Here is a 17,461-nt window from a genome sequence, read left to right as displayed (position 1 = left end):
TACTAGCTTCTGCCACTGATTCTAAGATTACTAATTTTTTCAGTCTTCTGGTCCTGATGGTGCTTCTTGTTTATTGTAAATATTCCTGGTTTAATTCAATATTGCCAACAAAATAACAAAATAGAGCCCTAGTCTGGCATTAAAATCTTCTGCCTTCACTAATGGTCTTATTATGTAATTTTTTTGCTTCACATTTTCACACACAAATATTTTGTTTCTCTTGATTCCTGTCTCTAGTTCTTTCTTCTCTCTGTATAGAATAATTTTTTACTCTTATCTTGCCTAACTTTAGATCATACCTAGGTGTTTAGAAATGGGTAGATAATTTCATATGATAGCAAATAAGGTGGTCCTAACAGGAGTAGACCAGCAATCAAAATTATTACCTAATGTATTGTCTCTAAGAGTTGGGGGAAGAATGGCAGGGAAATCTCAAAATATGGAGGATATTTAAGTGGTAAAAGGCTTTAAGAGCCTGTGTGGTACACTGTCAAGTAAATTCTGGGCAATAAGGTTGACTCCCAACTCATGTCATTAATAATAACTAACATTTATTGAGCACATGTAATGTGCCAAACACTCTTCTGTTTTATATTTATTGACTTATTTAATTCTCACAAATTAATGAGATATATGCCAATTTTATGGATAATTCTACGAGTAAGACAGTTGAGATACAGATATATAATTTGCTCAAGGTCATATAGCTTTCAAGTAGAGAGACTCCATTTAAATTATGGCAGTCTGTCTTCAGAGACCAAACTAATAAGCAGTGTACGCTATTGCTTCTCTGCTTGTACTTGTGATTACACATGTACTTCCTGCCTTGTTTATGATTGGCTGAGGAGCTAGATGGGACTGAACTTCAGTGTTTTCGCTGGAGGGTATGCAACAACTGACACACTTGCAGCATTGAGACCAGAATCTAGGCTCCCAGTTTTACAGCAGTGTATCTATGATGTACTACCGACAATAGGACATTTCAGCAAACAATGGCATAAATTAGTCTATTAGTAAGATCAATTTGGCAGTGATACTCAGCATGTTTAAGAGTGGAAAACATCCAGAGGCAGAGAGATCAGTTAGCTTTTTTCACTTTTCTTGGAATCATTATAAGGGAGCCTGATTCAGAGGAAAGGAATTGGCTGTGAAGCAATGCAGTGGAAATTTGAAGTAGAGCCATCACTTTTAATCCTGGTTCTGTTGCTTAATAGATTTATTTAGCATTTTTGGGCCTCAGATTTTTCTCATCCACAAGACAGGGGCAGTTGGACAGTCTCCTAGGACTCAAGTCTAATTCTCATCTACTGTGATATTTCTGAACTGAATTGTTGATTGATGGAAAGAAACTAATAAAAATGGGGGTGGGTAAAGTTTTGGATGATGACTCTGGGGTTATCTGTTGGGAAGTGATGGTTGGAATTCCTTCAAGATTAAGTAAATAACACTGAGCCGATCTGAGTAGTAAATATTTCCATTTGAATGTTCTACAAGCATCACAAATTCAGTTTTCTCAATATATGTTGTTTCTCTACCTGAATATCGTATTTTGGCTAATGGTATTAACATTCTCTTGCTACTTGAGGCAGACATGTAGATGGTCCTGTTTGTTCTGCTCATTTATCTTTATCAAGTTGGTACTTATATTCTGTTGGTTTTATCTTATTTATTGCTTCCCTAAACCTTCCTTTTCTTTATTAACACTGCTTTAGTTGAGACAGACATTAACTGTCTCTTCTCTGGACTTCATGAGTGGAGCCTATCCTCTCCCAATATTACCCTTTCTCTTTTTTAAAATGTTTATTCGTTTTGAGAGAGAGAGCAAGATAGAAAGAGAGGGAGAGAGAGAAGGAAGAAAGTGGGGGAGGGGCAGTATGAGAGACGGGGAGAGTGAGAACCCCAAGAAGGTCCCCACTCAGCACAGAGACCCACACAGGGCTCAAGCTCATGACCACAAGATCGTAACTTGAGCCAAAATCAAGAGTCAGATACTCAACCTTCTGAGCCCCCGAGGCACCCTTACCCTTTGTGTTTCTGATGCACAAATTTAATCATACTTTCCTTTTAGTCTTAAAGTTCTTAGCATAAATACTTTACCAGGCAATCAGCATCTTTCCTGAAGTTGCCCTTGCTATCTCTTCAATTGTCTTTTTGACACCTCTCCCTGGTTCCCTACATTCCAGGTATATGAGACCACTCAGGTTGTCTCATTGTTGTCTTGTTTCATACTTCTTTGCTTTTGCACTGCCTTGAATCCTTTTCTCCTGCTTTGCTAACCCTTGCTCTTGCTGCAAAACCAAGTTTACTGGAGTATATTCATTGCTTTCTTGCATGTTTCCCCTTCATAGTGGCTCAGTCCTTGGTACCATCATTCCATCATATAGATGTCTGTTTTTCAACAATTCCATTAGCATTTGCTTCCATATGTTTCCTTGATGGTAATGGTGAACACGTTGATAGGAGGGACTGTGTCTTCGGACTGGAACTCTTAGCCCAATAGTGATGCGTGTGCAACCTAGTAAATGTTTAGCTCATTTACCCTTTCTGCATATCCATTAACATCTCCCACAACAAATTATCAGAAATGGTGGACATCTAATTAGTCTTAAATCCAATCTTGAATGTCTAAGTGGAAGATCTTAAGAACTGATTGGCTTTTACAACTTTTTAGCTTCTTTCTGAAATTCTGAAATTGAAGATTACATTTCAAAACTCATTGAAATTGTTGGCTTTTAAGTGTAATTAGAAGGAAAGAATGTGACCTGGCTGAAATGAATCTGAACATTTTTCCTTTATAACTCTTCTTCTACCCCATGGTTATGGATATAGTATGAATGAAATCTCAAAAGAACACACTAATGTAATTGACCCAAAATATTTATTTTGCATGTAGCCTTGGATTAGTTATGTGACCTGCAGAAAAGCAATCAGGGACATTTCGTTTATTTTAAACTTTAGAGAGAAAGGATTGTCCTTTATCAGAAAGATCTGTTTCAGCAAGTTCACATACAGAGGAAAAATAACTTACTTGCAATCTTGATCTCTAATCATTGTTGAAGTTGATCACCAGTCTTTCTGTTCTCTTTACACTGAAATATTAGTGTTTGTTTTAAATGCTGTACTACATTTTTCTATAAAAAATTGCAACATTCCTGGGTGAAAAGTGTAACTACCTAATAGGTCTTTAGCTCAGAACTTTGAGCTTAGCAAATTTCACTGTCTTCTGCCAAGCAATTGAGTATCTTAAATGATGACTATTTCAGCAGGTATCTTTAATGAATAAGAATTACAGGTAAGAACATTTTTTTTCTTTTCCAATAAATGTTAATGAGTTGCATTAAAATTTGTTAATCTTAGAGTATCCTTTTGTAGTTATAAAAATGTAGTGTACAATTTAGTGATGAATTTGTAACTCAGTTAAAGTTTTTCAATATTTGTTTTCTTAAGTATTTCACTTGTTATTATAATTCTGTTCCATAAACAGAATATCAGGATAGTTAAGATAGGGATTATAAGCCTCTTGGTGCTAATTATTTCAATAACTTACTTTGTTCTCATTTACCAGTTTCTTAGCCAGTAAAATGAAGAGTAATAAAAACCTCTGTCACTAACCTACCTTCCGGAGATAGTAGGAGGACTCAGTTTCTCCAATTGAAATGGCAGGAATAATAGTAACACATGCTTAATGGCTTTCATTTTAATTGTTGAATAAAATCAGTTCATTAGGACAGCCATATGTGAAAATGATAATAAGCATTGTAATGTTTCTTATGTAAGAGTGTAAGGTTGATCTTTGATAATATTTTCAATAATAAGCTGAGAAGGAAAATTCTTATATAAAATATTCTTAAACTACTTTGTGACCAGTTTGTTTCACAGTTTTTCAAGCTGAGTTTAAAATTATTAACTGCTTAGAAATAAATATCAGTTGTAGTATACAAATTTATTTTAAAGGTTTTTAAAATCTATTTATTTTTCAGAGAGTAAATGCACATGTGTGTTCTAGAGGGAGAGGGGCAGAGGGAAAGAGAGAGAATCCCAAGCAACGTGGGACTCACTCTCGTGAACTGTGTGATTATGACCTGAGCCAAAATTGAAGAGTCAGACACTTAACCAACTGTGTCACCCAGGCATCCCTATACAAATTTATTTTAAAACTTCATTAATCCTATGTTTACTTTTTGTTTCTTCAGACTACGTTTTCATATTTTCTTAGTACTTTGTACATGTTATTCTTAGGATTATCATTTTCCTGTACAAATCATTAAAGCAATGAAGTTAGACTAAACACTTGAAATTTTATCTGGGTGAATATCATTTTTCACAGTTAAACACTTAAGAGAATTATAAAACCTTTAACTCCCAAAATGATTGACATTTATGCATTTTATCAGTCTTTCTGCAAGTTTTATTCATGTAAATTTGTTTAGTAAATTAGTTATAAATTACTATAATACACTACTAATGGTGTAAAAGAACAAAAAAGTACATGCTCAATTTTAAATTATTTGCAATGTCATGAAATAACTAAAATATAGATAAGTAGTTTTATACAAATTATTATTAATATCTAGTAAAGTATTAGCATTTATTGACCTAATTTTTTCAGTGTACCTTCAGAGAATGGAGAAAAAAGAGGGACGTTTGCTAACCATATTTCATTGACTAACCATGAGAGTAGCTTTTAGGATACTTGATATTTCTGTCGTATTATAAGTCTTCATTTGTGTACATGAAATTTAATTTAATATAGTTGTTGCTTATGTTAAATGTATTAATCTTTAAGTATAGCCATACCTTCATAAAATAATGAATACACTTAACTATGTATGAATGGCATTTTAGATCAGGTAGGCACTCGACTAATACATGGTTTACACTTGAGCTTAATGTATAATATAAGCAAATAATATTGCGTTATCAGCAGTTTCTAAAAGATCTTTTGGGAAAGCTAGCTTTTATATTATTTCAAAAGATTTTTTAGATGGCATATGCCTTTCTTAATGTACTAAATTATGATTATTTTTTTTTATTTTTAGAAACCAGGTTTAAGAAATTCATAGTTAATATTTAGCTATGCTTATGAAGGCTCTTAGGAGACTATTTCCTTCAGAATTCTAAATTATTTCTGTGAGTTTGCCACCTTAATTATAATATATCTCAAAATAGCATTATATTTAATTTCACAATAGATAGGATTTTTCTTCTTTCATTTTTTAAGCCCTATAATAGTAAATACTCATGAATATTAATATATGAGGCATATAACCTGCTTTCATTTTTTAAATGTAAAGTAATTCCTTTTTTGAAATTGTTTTACTAATATATTATGTCTTTTATTTATATTATATTTAACATAGAGAATTTCTTAAGTGCTCTCATGTTTAGAAAAGAAATACATGCCTGTATTAATTTACTTAGCACATTTATTGAATCTATTTTGTGCATTTTTTTCTTTAAAATATGTGTAGAAATCATTTACAAATCTACATTAGTTTAGATTTACATTTTGATTATTTTAAACATGCAAAAAAGAACTGTTTCATATTTTTCCATTGTAAATATAAAATATTCAAAACTTAATTTTGTTTTTAAGATTGAAAAATGAAGCTCCCACTAAGGAACAAGAACCTGTGTCTGAGGTAAGTTTTGTACTTTTTTTTTTTTTTTTACCAATTTTTACAAATTTTATTTGTACTTTAAAAGTTTATATATTTTAAAGTATTTTTGGTTTAATTTTTCAAACATTTTAATTTATTGTGTATACATCAGTAATTATTGGCATGTTATTACAGAAAACACTCTTTTTGTTTTTTCCTGTCATTAGATAGAAAATATGTAACCCTAAGTAAAATTCTAAGATGTTTTGTTTTTACAAACATCATATATATTTACAAGCATCATATATTTCACTTGTCCATTCTTTAGTTCAACTAGTGAGTTAATGGAGATAAATTTATGATGTAAAATTCCTGAAATCAGTAAAACCTCAAACATTTGACACTTTGGAAGACTAATCTTTCCAGATGATTTTATTTTCTGGGACATTCTGAAAGATTTAACTGGTTTTTAAAATAGAAATGTTTTAGGTGTTTTAGCTACTGGTTAAATGTGTTCTAGCTATTTTCAGTTGACACTCTTAATATAACACTCAGGGTTATCATATAAATGTTATTTACTGGAGAGTTTACTGGATGTGTATAGAAGTAGTTTTGCTCAAGTACTTGTTTTCTTGATGTCATTCATCTTAATATTACAAAATATTACATGTCTCCTTCTGAGTGTAATGAAGTGAGGCAGGTTCAGCTTTTATCCTTGCAATATTTCCATCTTATAGAGTGAGTGAGACCTAGACACAATTAACCACCTTCTTCCAAGCAGCTTTCTTTTACACCACACAAAGTTTTCTTTTGTTTGAAACGTTTTTAACTACAAATAAGCTTAATAGAAATAGGATTTTTTGGTTATATGATTATTCTTGAGTGAGTGTTAGTAGTTCATAGTTTTTAATGTTGGATTTATCTTTATAGAGTTGTTTGAACTATTCCCTTATTCTTCTAATGTCTGTAGGGTCTGCAGTCTTACTCTTCGTGTTCATTCCTGATGTTAATAGTTTTTGAGTTCTTTTTTCTATTGTTGTCATATATTTGCTTTTATAAAGGTTATTAAGACAAAGTAGTTGTACTGTTTTTATTTTAGATAGTTATTTTTAGAGCAGTTAAAAACTCTAAAAATTGGTTTTATATTCACCTTTGTTTTTACTACGCCCAGTGTTTGTTGTTTCTTTGTTAGCGCCCCATTTCTGTCTAGTATCACATTCCTTTTGCCTCCACAACTTCCTTTGATATATTTTATGTTGCAGATCTACTGGTAAATAATTCTTCTATGCTTTTTTTATTTTTGAAAGATATTTTTTGTAAGTGTAGAATTCTAGGTTGACAGTATTCTTTCAGTAGTTTAAAGAAGTCCCTTTATTGCTCTTGGTTTGCATATTTTCTGACAATATGTCTTACTGAATTTGGATCTTTGTTTCTATATATATGTAATATATCAACATTTTTTTGGTTGCCCTTAAGATTTTATCTTTATTTTATCTATAGTTCGCATCAGTTTGAGTGTGATATATCTTATTCTGGTTTGTTAATCTGTTTGTTTATATGTTTATATGTTATACGTTAATCTGTTTATATGTTTGTATTTTTATGTTTATTTGTATGTTTCTTTATTTATTTGGGGCCTTTACCATGATTGGTGTTCTCTGAGCTGTCCTGTATCTTTTACTTCTGGGGTTCCAGTTTCTTAAATACTATGCCATTTGTTGTTAGTTCCTGTTCTTAGAGTCCTGTTTTAGTCTCCACCCTAGCCCACGCACACTTTTTTGTGTTTTAGTGTGGGTAATTTCTACTTATTGACCTGTATTCTGTTTCACTCATTCATTGTTTTCAGCATATCTGGTCTGCTGATGCACTCATCAAAGGCATTTTTCATCCCTGTTGTTGTGTTGTTGTTTTCCTAGCATTTGCATTGACTTTTGCAGTTTCTGACCCTCTGGTAAAATTCCCATTCTGGTCATGCATCTTGGCCTCCTTTTTTCACTCAAGCCTTTAACATATTAATAATAGTAATTTAAAACTTTCTGTCTGGTAGTTCCAATAGCTAGGTCATTTATGAGTCTGGTTCTGCTGATTGCTTTGTCTCCTTAGAGTCATTTTTTCCCATTGCCTTTATTTGTTTGTTTGTTTGTTTATTTGTTTGGTGTTATATAATGTTTGGTTGACAGCAAGACATTATATTGCAGGACTAAGATAAATAGTATATATATCTGAAAATAGGTGTACCTTTTCTTATGTTAGGTCGGAATTTGTTTCATTTAATAGTGAGTTGAACTGGGCCGTAGCTTTCTTGTTGCTGTGGTTACCCTTAATGTACTACAGGTTCAATTCATCTAGCATTTCTTTGTGCTTAGGGTGGGAGTTATATTGCTGGAGGTTTTTTTTCCTCAGTGTCCTTGTTTCACACTCAGCTTTAGTCCCTGTGAGACTGAATCTTACAGGGTGTGTCCTTCTCTCTCTACGCTGTTGCTTGTTATTTGGTGTTTACTAGCCAGGCGGTGGTTGGTGGGGTGTGGGGTGATGTTCTCTGTTCTGGTTTTTCCTCACTCTTAGTTCTGGGTCTTGAGATTTTTTTGTCTTCCATCCTCTAGCCACAGTTGGCCCCTGTGCCCTGGGGGCAACAGGGTTTGCCCATCTTCTTTACAAATATGTAAAGGCATGAACATGAAGAAAATTTATGAATCCATAATTTCATGACATCATCTACTGATTCTTTTCTGATACATTCATACTTGACTAGAATAAATCTTTGAACTCTTACTTTTCTTTAATTGCCATGTTTCATCTGTGTCAAATAAAACCAGCCTTTCATACATAAACCAAATTCCTGAAGTTCATTTTTTGTTAAAAGAAAAACCTTACACAGAAATTCAGCAAACCATAAGCAGAGTAAAAGGAAGCCATATTGAATGGAAAGCCACATAGAACATACTGCATACAGTGCAGGTATGTCCATTAAGTATATATGTGATGTGGGTAGTTCTTTGAATAGATGCAGGTATTTATTTTAGGTACACTTGTGATAGGATGGATAACTTGAATTAATCTTAAAGATTTTGATCAGATGCACTGTAGTGGAGTCACTGTTATCATGCCCAGATAATATTTTCCTGGGTATCACTCTTTTTCATTCTATAGTTTTACGTTTTCTCTTTGAAAGTTAGTTCCTTTCACATACTAGATTATAATTGGAATTCATATGATTTAGTGGCTTCTAACATAGCCTCTCTTATGCCGCTATTTGTATTCTATACACTCAACAATCTACTGCTTTTGTTCCATAACTGTATGTATATCATGAATCTTCCCCTCCAATTTGTGGGTTAGTGGAGTTTCATTATAACGTAGGTAGGGAGTAAGAAAAAAGAGTCAGGCACAAATGTCTTTTTTGTCTAAGTTTTTATTTAAATTATAGTTAGTTAACATATAGTATAATATTAATTTCAGGTGTACAATATACTGATTCAACACTTCACACAACAGCCAGTGATCATCACAACAAGCGCACTCACTCCCTGATCCCCATTGCCTATTTTACCCGTGCCCCTCCCCCACCTCCTCCGCTGCCACCTCCCTTCTGGTAACCATCAGTTTGCTTTCTGTAGTTAAGAGTCTGTTTCTTGGTTTGCATCTCTCTTTGTTTTCACTTTACTCATTTCTTTTGTTTCCTAAATTCTATACATTAGTGAAATCATATGGTATTGTCTTTCTCTGACTGACTTATTTCGCTTCGCATAATATTTTCTAGCTCCATCCATGCCTTGCAAATGGCAAGAATTTCATTCTTTTTTATGGCCAAGTAATATTGTATCTTCTTTATCCATTCATCAGTTGATGGACAATTGGACTGTTCCCATAATTTGGCTGTTGTAGATAATGTAGATAATAACCCCAGTCTCAAGCCTGGGGTACATGTATCCCTTTGAATTAGTATTTTCTATTCTTTGGGTAAATACCTAGTAGTGCAATTGCTGGATGGTAGGATAGTTCTGTTTTTAACTTTTTGAGAAAACTCCACACTGTTTTTCACAGTGGTTGCACCAGTTTGCATTTTCACCAGTAGTACCAGAAGGTTCCCCTTTCTCCACATCTTCTCTAACACCTGTTGTTTCTTGTGTAGTTGATTTTAGCCATTCTGAAGGTGTGCAGTGATATCGCATTGTAGTTTTGTTTTGTATTTCCCTGATGATCAGTGAGGTTGAGCATCTTTTCATGTGTTTTTTGGCTATCTGTATGTCTTCTTTGGAAAAATATCTATTCATGTCTTCTGCTCATTTTTTAATTGGGTGATTTGTTTTTTGGGTGGTAAGTCTTATAAGTTCTTTATAGATTTGGGATACTAACTCTTTATTGGCTATGTCATTTTCAGATATCTTCTCCCATTATGTAGGTTGTCTTAGTTTTGTCGATTGTTTCCTTCGCTGTGCAGGAGCTTTTTATTTCAATAAAGTCCCCATAGTTTATTTTCACTTTTTATATCCCTTTCTTCAGGAGATCAATCTAGAAAGAAGTTGCTAAGGCTAATGTCAAGGATTTTATCACCTGTGTTCTTCTCAAGGATTTTGATGGTTTCCTGTATCACATATAGGTCTTTCATCCATTTTAAATTTATTTTTATTTATGGTGTTTCTTAAGAAAGTGGTCCAGTTTCATTCTTTTGCATGTTACTGTACATTTTTTCCAGCACCATATGTTGAGGAGACTTTTTCCCATTGATTATTCTTTCCTGCTTTGTTGAAGATTAATTAACTATATGCTTGTGGGCTCATTTCTGGGTTTTCTGTTCTCTTCCATTGATCTATGTGTCTGTTTTTGTACCAGTACCATACTGTCTTGGTCACTACAGGTTTGTAATATAACTTGAAGTCTGGAATTGTGATGCTTCCAGCTTTGCTTTGCTTTTTGAGGATTGCTTTGGCTACTCAGGGTCTTTTGTGGTTCCATACAAATTTTAGGATTGTTTGTTCTAGCTCTGTGAAAAATGCTCTTGGTATTTTGTTAGAGATTGCACTAAATGTATAGATTGCTTTGGGCAATATAGACATTTTAACAGTATTTGTTCTTCTAATCCATGAGCATGGAATGTCTTTCCATTTGTTTGTGTCATCATCAATTTCTTTAATCAGTGTTTTACAGTTATCAGAGTACAGGTCTTTCACATCTTAGGTTAGATTTATTCCTAGGTATGTTATTATTTTGGATGCAATTGTAAATGGGATTGATTCCTTAATTTCTCCTTGTGCTGTTTCATTATGATGTGTAGAAATGTTTCACATTTCTGTATGAAGCGCTTGGGTGGCTCAGTGGTTAAGTGTCTGACTCTTGATTTCAGCTCAGGTCATGATCTCATGGTTTGTGGGATCGAGCTACCATTGTCAGCATGGAGCCTGTTTGGGATTTTGTCTCTCCCTCTCTCTCTGCTCCTTCTCCACTCACACGTTCTCTCTCAAAATATATAAATAAACATTAAAGAAATGCAATATATTTTTGTACATTAAATTTGTATTCTGGAATTTTACTGAATTCTTATATCAGTTCTGGCAATTTTTCCATATAGTCTCGTAGGTTTTTTATATAGAGCCATCTGCAAATAGTGAAAGTTTGAATTCTTTCTTGCCAGTTTGGATGCCTTTTATTTTTGTTGTTGTTGTTGTCTGATTGCTGAGGGTAGGACTTCCATTACTGTTAAATAGTAATGGTGAGAGTGAACATCCCTGTCTTATTCCTGACCATAGAGGAAAAGCTCACAGTTTTTCCCCATTCAGTATATTGGCTGTGTGTTTTTCATATAATGCATTTATTATGTTGGAGTGGTATATCACGTAGTTGATTTGTAAATATTTAGCCACCCTTACAATACAAGAATAAATCCTACTTGATTGTGGTGAATGTTTTTTTAAATGTATTGTTGGATTCAGGTTTTTAGTATTTTATTGACAAGTTTTGCATCCATGTTTATCAGGGATATTGGCCTTTAGCTCTCTTTGTTAATAGAGTCTTTGTCTGGATTTGGTATCAGGGTAATGCTTGCCTCATACAATGGATTTGGAAGCTTTACTTTGTTTTCTTTTTTTTGGAATAGCTTGAGAACAGTAGGTATTAACTCTTCTTTAAATGTTTGGTAGAATTCTCCTGTGAAGCCATTGGGTCCTGAACATTAGTTTGTTGGAAATTTTTTGATTACTGATTCAGTTTCTTTGCTGGGTATTGTTCTGTTCAAGTTTTCTATTTCTTCCTGTTTCAGTTTTAGTAGTTTATATGTTTCTAGGACTTTATCCATTTCTTCCAGGTTGTCTAATTTGTTGGCATATAGTTTTTCATAATATTCCCTTATAACTGTATTTCTGTGGTGTTGGTTGTTATTTCCCCTCTCTAATTTGTGATTTTGTTTATTTGGATCCTTTCTCTCTTCTTTTTGATAACTCTAGGTAGAGTTATCAATTTTATTGGTTTTTTATGTATTCTCTTGTTTTTTTTAGTTTCTTTATCATTTCTTCTCTCATCTTTATTATTTTCTTCTTTCTGTTGGCTTTAGGCTTCATTTATTGTTCTTTTTCTAACCACTTTATGTGTAAAATTAGGTTGAGATTTTTCTTGCTTCTTAAGGTAGGTCTGTATTTCTATAAAATTCCCTCTTAGCACTGCTTTTGTTGCATCCCAAAGGTTTTAGACCATTGTGTTTCATTTTCATTTCTTTCCATGTATTGTTGTTTAATAACCATTCATTGTTCAGCAACATGTTGTTTAACTTCCATGTATTTGTGGTCTTTCCAAATTTTTTTCTTGTTGATTTCATGTTTTATAACTTGTGGTCAGAAAATATGCATGGCATGATCTCAGTCTTTTGGTACTTGTTAAGGCCTGATTTGTTACTTAGTCTGTGATCTGTTTTGGAGAATATCCCACTTGGACTTGAAAAGAAGGTGTATTCTTCTGCTTTAGGATGAAATGTTGTGAATATATCTGTTAGGTCCATCTGGTCCAGTGCATCATTCAAAACCATTGTTTTCTTGTTGATTTTCTGCTTAGATAATCTGTCCATTGCTGCAAGTGGGGTGTTAATGTCTCCTACTATTACTATATTATTATTAATTAGTACTTTTATGTTTGTTATTAATTGTTTTATATATTTTGGTGCTTTCATGTTGGGTACATTAACATTTACAATTGTTAGATCTTCTTGTTGGATTGTTTACTTTATTATGATGTAGTGCCTTCTTCATCTCTTGTTACAGTCTTTGTTTTAAAGTCTAGTTCCTCCAGTATAAGTATTGCTGCTCCAGCCTTCTTTTGATATCCATTTGTATAATAACTGTTTCTCCATCCCCTCACTTTCAATCTGAAGGTGTTCTTAGATCTAAAATGAGTCTCTCATAGGCAGGATATGAGTGGGTCTTGTGTTTTGGGGTTTTTTTAATCCATTCTGATATCCTATGTCTTTTGATTAGAGCATTTAGTCCATTTACATTCAGAGTAATTATGATAGCTGTTTATTTAGTGCTGATTTATTGCTTATTTTTCATTATTTCTGGAGATTTTCTCTGTTCCTTTCTTGTCTTTGTCATCTTTGGTCTTTTCCTTTTCACTCAGAGTGCCCTTTCAGATTTCTTGCAGGACTGTGGGACTGTGTTACTGCACACAAACTGCTCTAGTTTTTGTTTGTCTAGGAAATGCTGTCTCCTTCCATTCTGAATGATAGCCTTGCTAAATAGAGTATTCTTGGCTGCAGATATTTCCTATTTAGCACTTTGAATATATCATGCCACTCCCTCTGGCTTGCCAAGTTTCTGTTGAGAAATCTCCAGCTAGCCTATGGGTCTTCCCTTGTAAGTTAAGGACTTCTTTGCCTGGCTACTCTTAAGATATTTTTCTTTATTGAGCCTAAGTGTCCATCAACGGACGAATGGATCAAGAAGATGTGGTTTATCTATACCATGGAATACTACATGGCAATGAGAAACAATGAAATCTGGCCATGTGTAGCAACATGGATGGACCTTGAGGGTGTTATGCTGAGCGAAATAAGTCAGGCAGAGAAGGACAAATATCATATGTTTGCACGTATAGGAGGATTAGGAGGAACTTAACTGAGGACCATGGGGGAGAAGAAGGGGGAAAATGGTGGGGGAAAGGGAGAGAGGCAAACCATGAGAGACTCTTGAATACTGAGAAGCAAACTGAGGACTGATGGATGTGGGGGGGAGGGGGGAGATGGGCATGGAGGAGAGCACTTGTGGGGATGAGCACTGGGTGTTATGTGGAAACCAACTTGACAATAAACTATTTGTAAAAAAAAAAAAAAAGATATTTTTCTTTATCATCATATTTTGTGAATTTACTTACAATATGTATTGATGTTGCCTGCTTTTGTTGATTTGATGGAACTTCTCTGTGCCTTCTTTATTTGAATGCCTGGTTCTTCCCCCAGATTAGGGAAGTTTTCAGCTATCATTTCCTCAAATAAATTTCCTGCCCCCTTCACTCTCTCTCCTTCTGTTTTGTTTTGAGTTTTTTTTGTTTTTTTTTTAACACCTATTCATTTTTGAGAGAGAGAGTAGGAGGGGCAGAGAGAGAGGGAGACACAAAATCCGAAGCAGGCTGCAGGCTCTAAGCTTTCAGCAGAGAGCCCGATGTGGGGCTTGAACCCATGAGTGGTGAGATCATGACCTGAGCCAAAGTCAGATGGTTTACCAACTGAGCCACCCAGGTGCCCCTCTCTCCTTCTGGAACTCGTATAATATGAATGTTATTCTGTTTGTGGAGTCACTGAGTTCCCCTAAGTTTATTCTTGTGCTCCATAATTCTTTCTCTTTTTTGTTGAGCTTCATTATTTTTCCATTATTTTGGCTTCTATATCTAAAAATCATCTATATCTTCTATAACTGATTTGTTCCTCTGCTTCTTCTAGCCTACTGTTCCTTCCATCAAGCCTATTTCCAATCTCGTTAGCTGTATTCTTTATCTCTGATTTTTTTTTAACTTTTTTATCTCTGTGTCTTCTGTTCTTTTCTCAAGTCCAGTGAGTGATCATTATGACTGTTGCTTTAAATTCTCCATTAGATATGTTACTTATATATTTCTTTCACTTAACTCTTTGGCTGTGGTCTTATCTTGTTCTTTCATTTGGGATAAATTCCTCTGTCTTGACATTTCATCTGATTAACCTGGTATATAATTTTCTGTTGTTTGTAATCATTAATTTTTTAATTTTTCATACAGGTGTTTATGTATACCTATTTGGTTGTTAAATATTATACTTCATATAAATTAATTGTTTATTATTTTTAACTGAATGTATTAATTAAAAATAAATATATTTAAAATGTATACCAAAAAAATTTTTAAATGAATATGGCACCTAAAAAGTCAAGTGATGCATAGTTCAGAAGATGAAAAACACATGCAAAACTTGATCAGAACTATAGGACACTGTAACAAGCTGGATGGAAAAACACAATATTCCAGTGACTGAAAATTAGAAAGTCTTTAATGTTGACAATATTAAAATAGAATTACTATGAAATTCAGAGTTAAATAAATATTTTTCTTTGAAATGTGAAGAAAAGGTAAAGAAAATGAAATGTTAGAAGTTTCAGAAGCTAGATTTCATAAGCATCGGCAAGAAAATAAGAAGACGCCTTTTGAAATAAATTTACTAATTTTTCATTGTGACCACCTATTTCTAATAAAGTAAAAATGCTTTTAATAGAGCATGGGCCTATTCAACATGCAGATTTTAGAGTATCTGCTTTACGTGATGAGAAAAAATTTTCAAAAGTTGGATCTTTTTTTTCTTTTCTTTTTAATGTTTATTTTGAGAGAGAGAGAGAGCAAGAACAGGAGTCAGGGAGGTGCAGAGAGAAAGGGAGAGAAAGAATCCCAAGCTGACAGCACAGAGTCCAATGTAGGGCTAAATCTCACAAACCATGAGATCATGACCTGAGCCAAAATTAAGAGTCAGATGTCAGAGGTATACAAGGGTATACAATCCAGTATTTCTTCCCGAAAATAATTATGTCAAATTTGTGCCTTGCTCAGCTCATAATCATAACTTAATATAAAAATGCTACATCTGTGAATTCAAATATGATTATCTTTTTTAGTATTATAGAATGGGTATATATTTTGGGAGTGGACTAATTCAGCAAGCATATGGAATATTCTTGTCTATTCTAAATACAAATTAAAATCACATACATGTATTTGATAACCATTAAGATTAAATGCAGTTGAGATACTTTCTATACAAATTAAAGATTTTTGTCAAGTATGAAAAGATATAATATCAAATGTCAAAATTATGTTGAACTCAGAAGCATCTTGGTACAAATATATTACAGATTTTTACACAACTTACCTGTATAAGATGTATTTTGAACAAAGTGTCAAGATGTAATAAAACTCTACAACCAGAAAAATTACTATAAATAAAACTGCATACTTAATAAAAAGTTTGTCTCTTTGCTAACAACAAATGAAAGTAATTTCAGAAGTGTTCAGTGGATAGGGGCACCTGGGTGGCTTAGTCGGTTAAGCGTCCGACTTTCGCTTAGGTCATGATCTCACGTTCGTGGGTTCGAGCCCCGCATCGGGCTCTGTGCTGACTGCCAGCTCAGAGCCTGGAGCCTGTTTCAGTCTGTGACTCCCTCTTTCTCTGACCCTCCCCTGCTCACGCTGTCTCTCTCTCTCTCTCTCCTAGAAATAATAAATTAAAAAAAAAAAAAAAAGAAGTGTTCAGTGGATATAAAACTTAAGTGAGAGATATGAATATTCACATGAATTTCAAAATTAGACAAAAAGAAATTAGAAATGCATGAATCAATAATTTAGAGTATTGATAATTATAGAGAAAGTGCCTCTGAAATAGTCATTAAGATCATAAATGTGCTAATTTCATGTTTGAAATCTATGTATGAAAAATTAAGGTATATTCAGATGCTGCATTTTTAAACCAGAAAAAGTTATTTTCTATAAATTACATTGATTTACACAAGTCAGCCACTGACTCTGTTCTCAAATATTCTGACAATTTAAGTTCTATAGAAATTTCATGTAGACTAGCTAATTACAATATCAATAAATTATAAAATTGGGAGTTGTACTTGGGTCCTCTAAAACTGATTAGCAAAATTTTATCAAAATATTAAAACAGTACCAACCACAGTGCCATCCTGTAAAAGAAGTTTCAGTAAGCTGAAGTTAGTTTTAAATTATTTAAAATTGTCCTTGTTCAAGAGAAATTGGCAAGCATGACAATTTGCTATTTTAAAACAAAGTGAGAAAAGAACTAAATTTGAAAATATTGTTGTGTTTACTTCTTTTATAGCCAGTAAAGTGAAATAATAAATCCTGGTTTTGGTAAAAGTGTTTAAACTTAAATTACTTTTGTGAATTCATTACACCTACTTTTCAATTCTTCAACCAATGTTTTGGGGAAAAAAAGAACATTCAAGGATCCTGGGAAGATGACAGAGTAGAAAGCACCAGGAATCTGTCTTCCCACCTAGACAGCAATTGCAATGACAGAATCCATCTGATGTAATTTCAGGCATACCTCAGAGGTTTGTTTCCAGACCACTGCAATAAAGCAAATATTCCAATAAAGCAAGTCAAGTGACGTTTTTGGTTTCCCAGTGCATATAAAACTTATGTTTACCCTATAGTTTATTAAGTAAGCTATAGCATTATTTCTAAAGGAACAATGTACATACCTTTATTAAAAATACTCTATGGTTCAAAAATGCTGACCATCATCAGAGCTTTTAGCAAGTAATAATATTTTTGCTAGTGAATGATGTTGCCTCGATTGTAATGGCTACTGACTAATCATTAGAACTTCTTTCAAAATT

At 33.4% G+C, this 17,461-nt stretch overlaps 1 protein-coding gene across 5 annotated transcripts in view; it reads left to right on the top strand.

The window, feature by feature from the left end:
* The window catches only part of ZNF280D (zinc finger protein 280D), a 137,967-nt gene that overhangs the window by 106,022 nt on the left and 14,484 nt on the right, over positions 1–17,461 (top strand). For all 5 annotated transcript variants that reach the window (XM_039230637.1, XM_039230636.1, XM_039230634.1 and 2 more), the window contains one exon: positions 5,597–5,642. In XM_039230637.1, the coding sequence (XP_039086568.1) occupies positions 5,597–5,642 (46 nt within the window). The remainder of the gene's footprint in view (positions 1–5,596; positions 5,643–17,461) is intronic.

This window comes from Hyaena hyaena, unplaced genomic scaffold (assembly GCF_003009895.1).
Source record: "Hyaena hyaena isolate Hyena2069 unplaced genomic scaffold, ASM300989v1 scaffold_49, whole genome shotgun sequence".
Lineage (NCBI taxonomy): Eukaryota > Metazoa > Chordata > Mammalia > Carnivora > Hyaenidae > Hyaena > Hyaena hyaena.
Note: the sequence above shows the minus strand (reverse complement) of the source record. Positions and strands in the feature narration are given on the sequence as shown.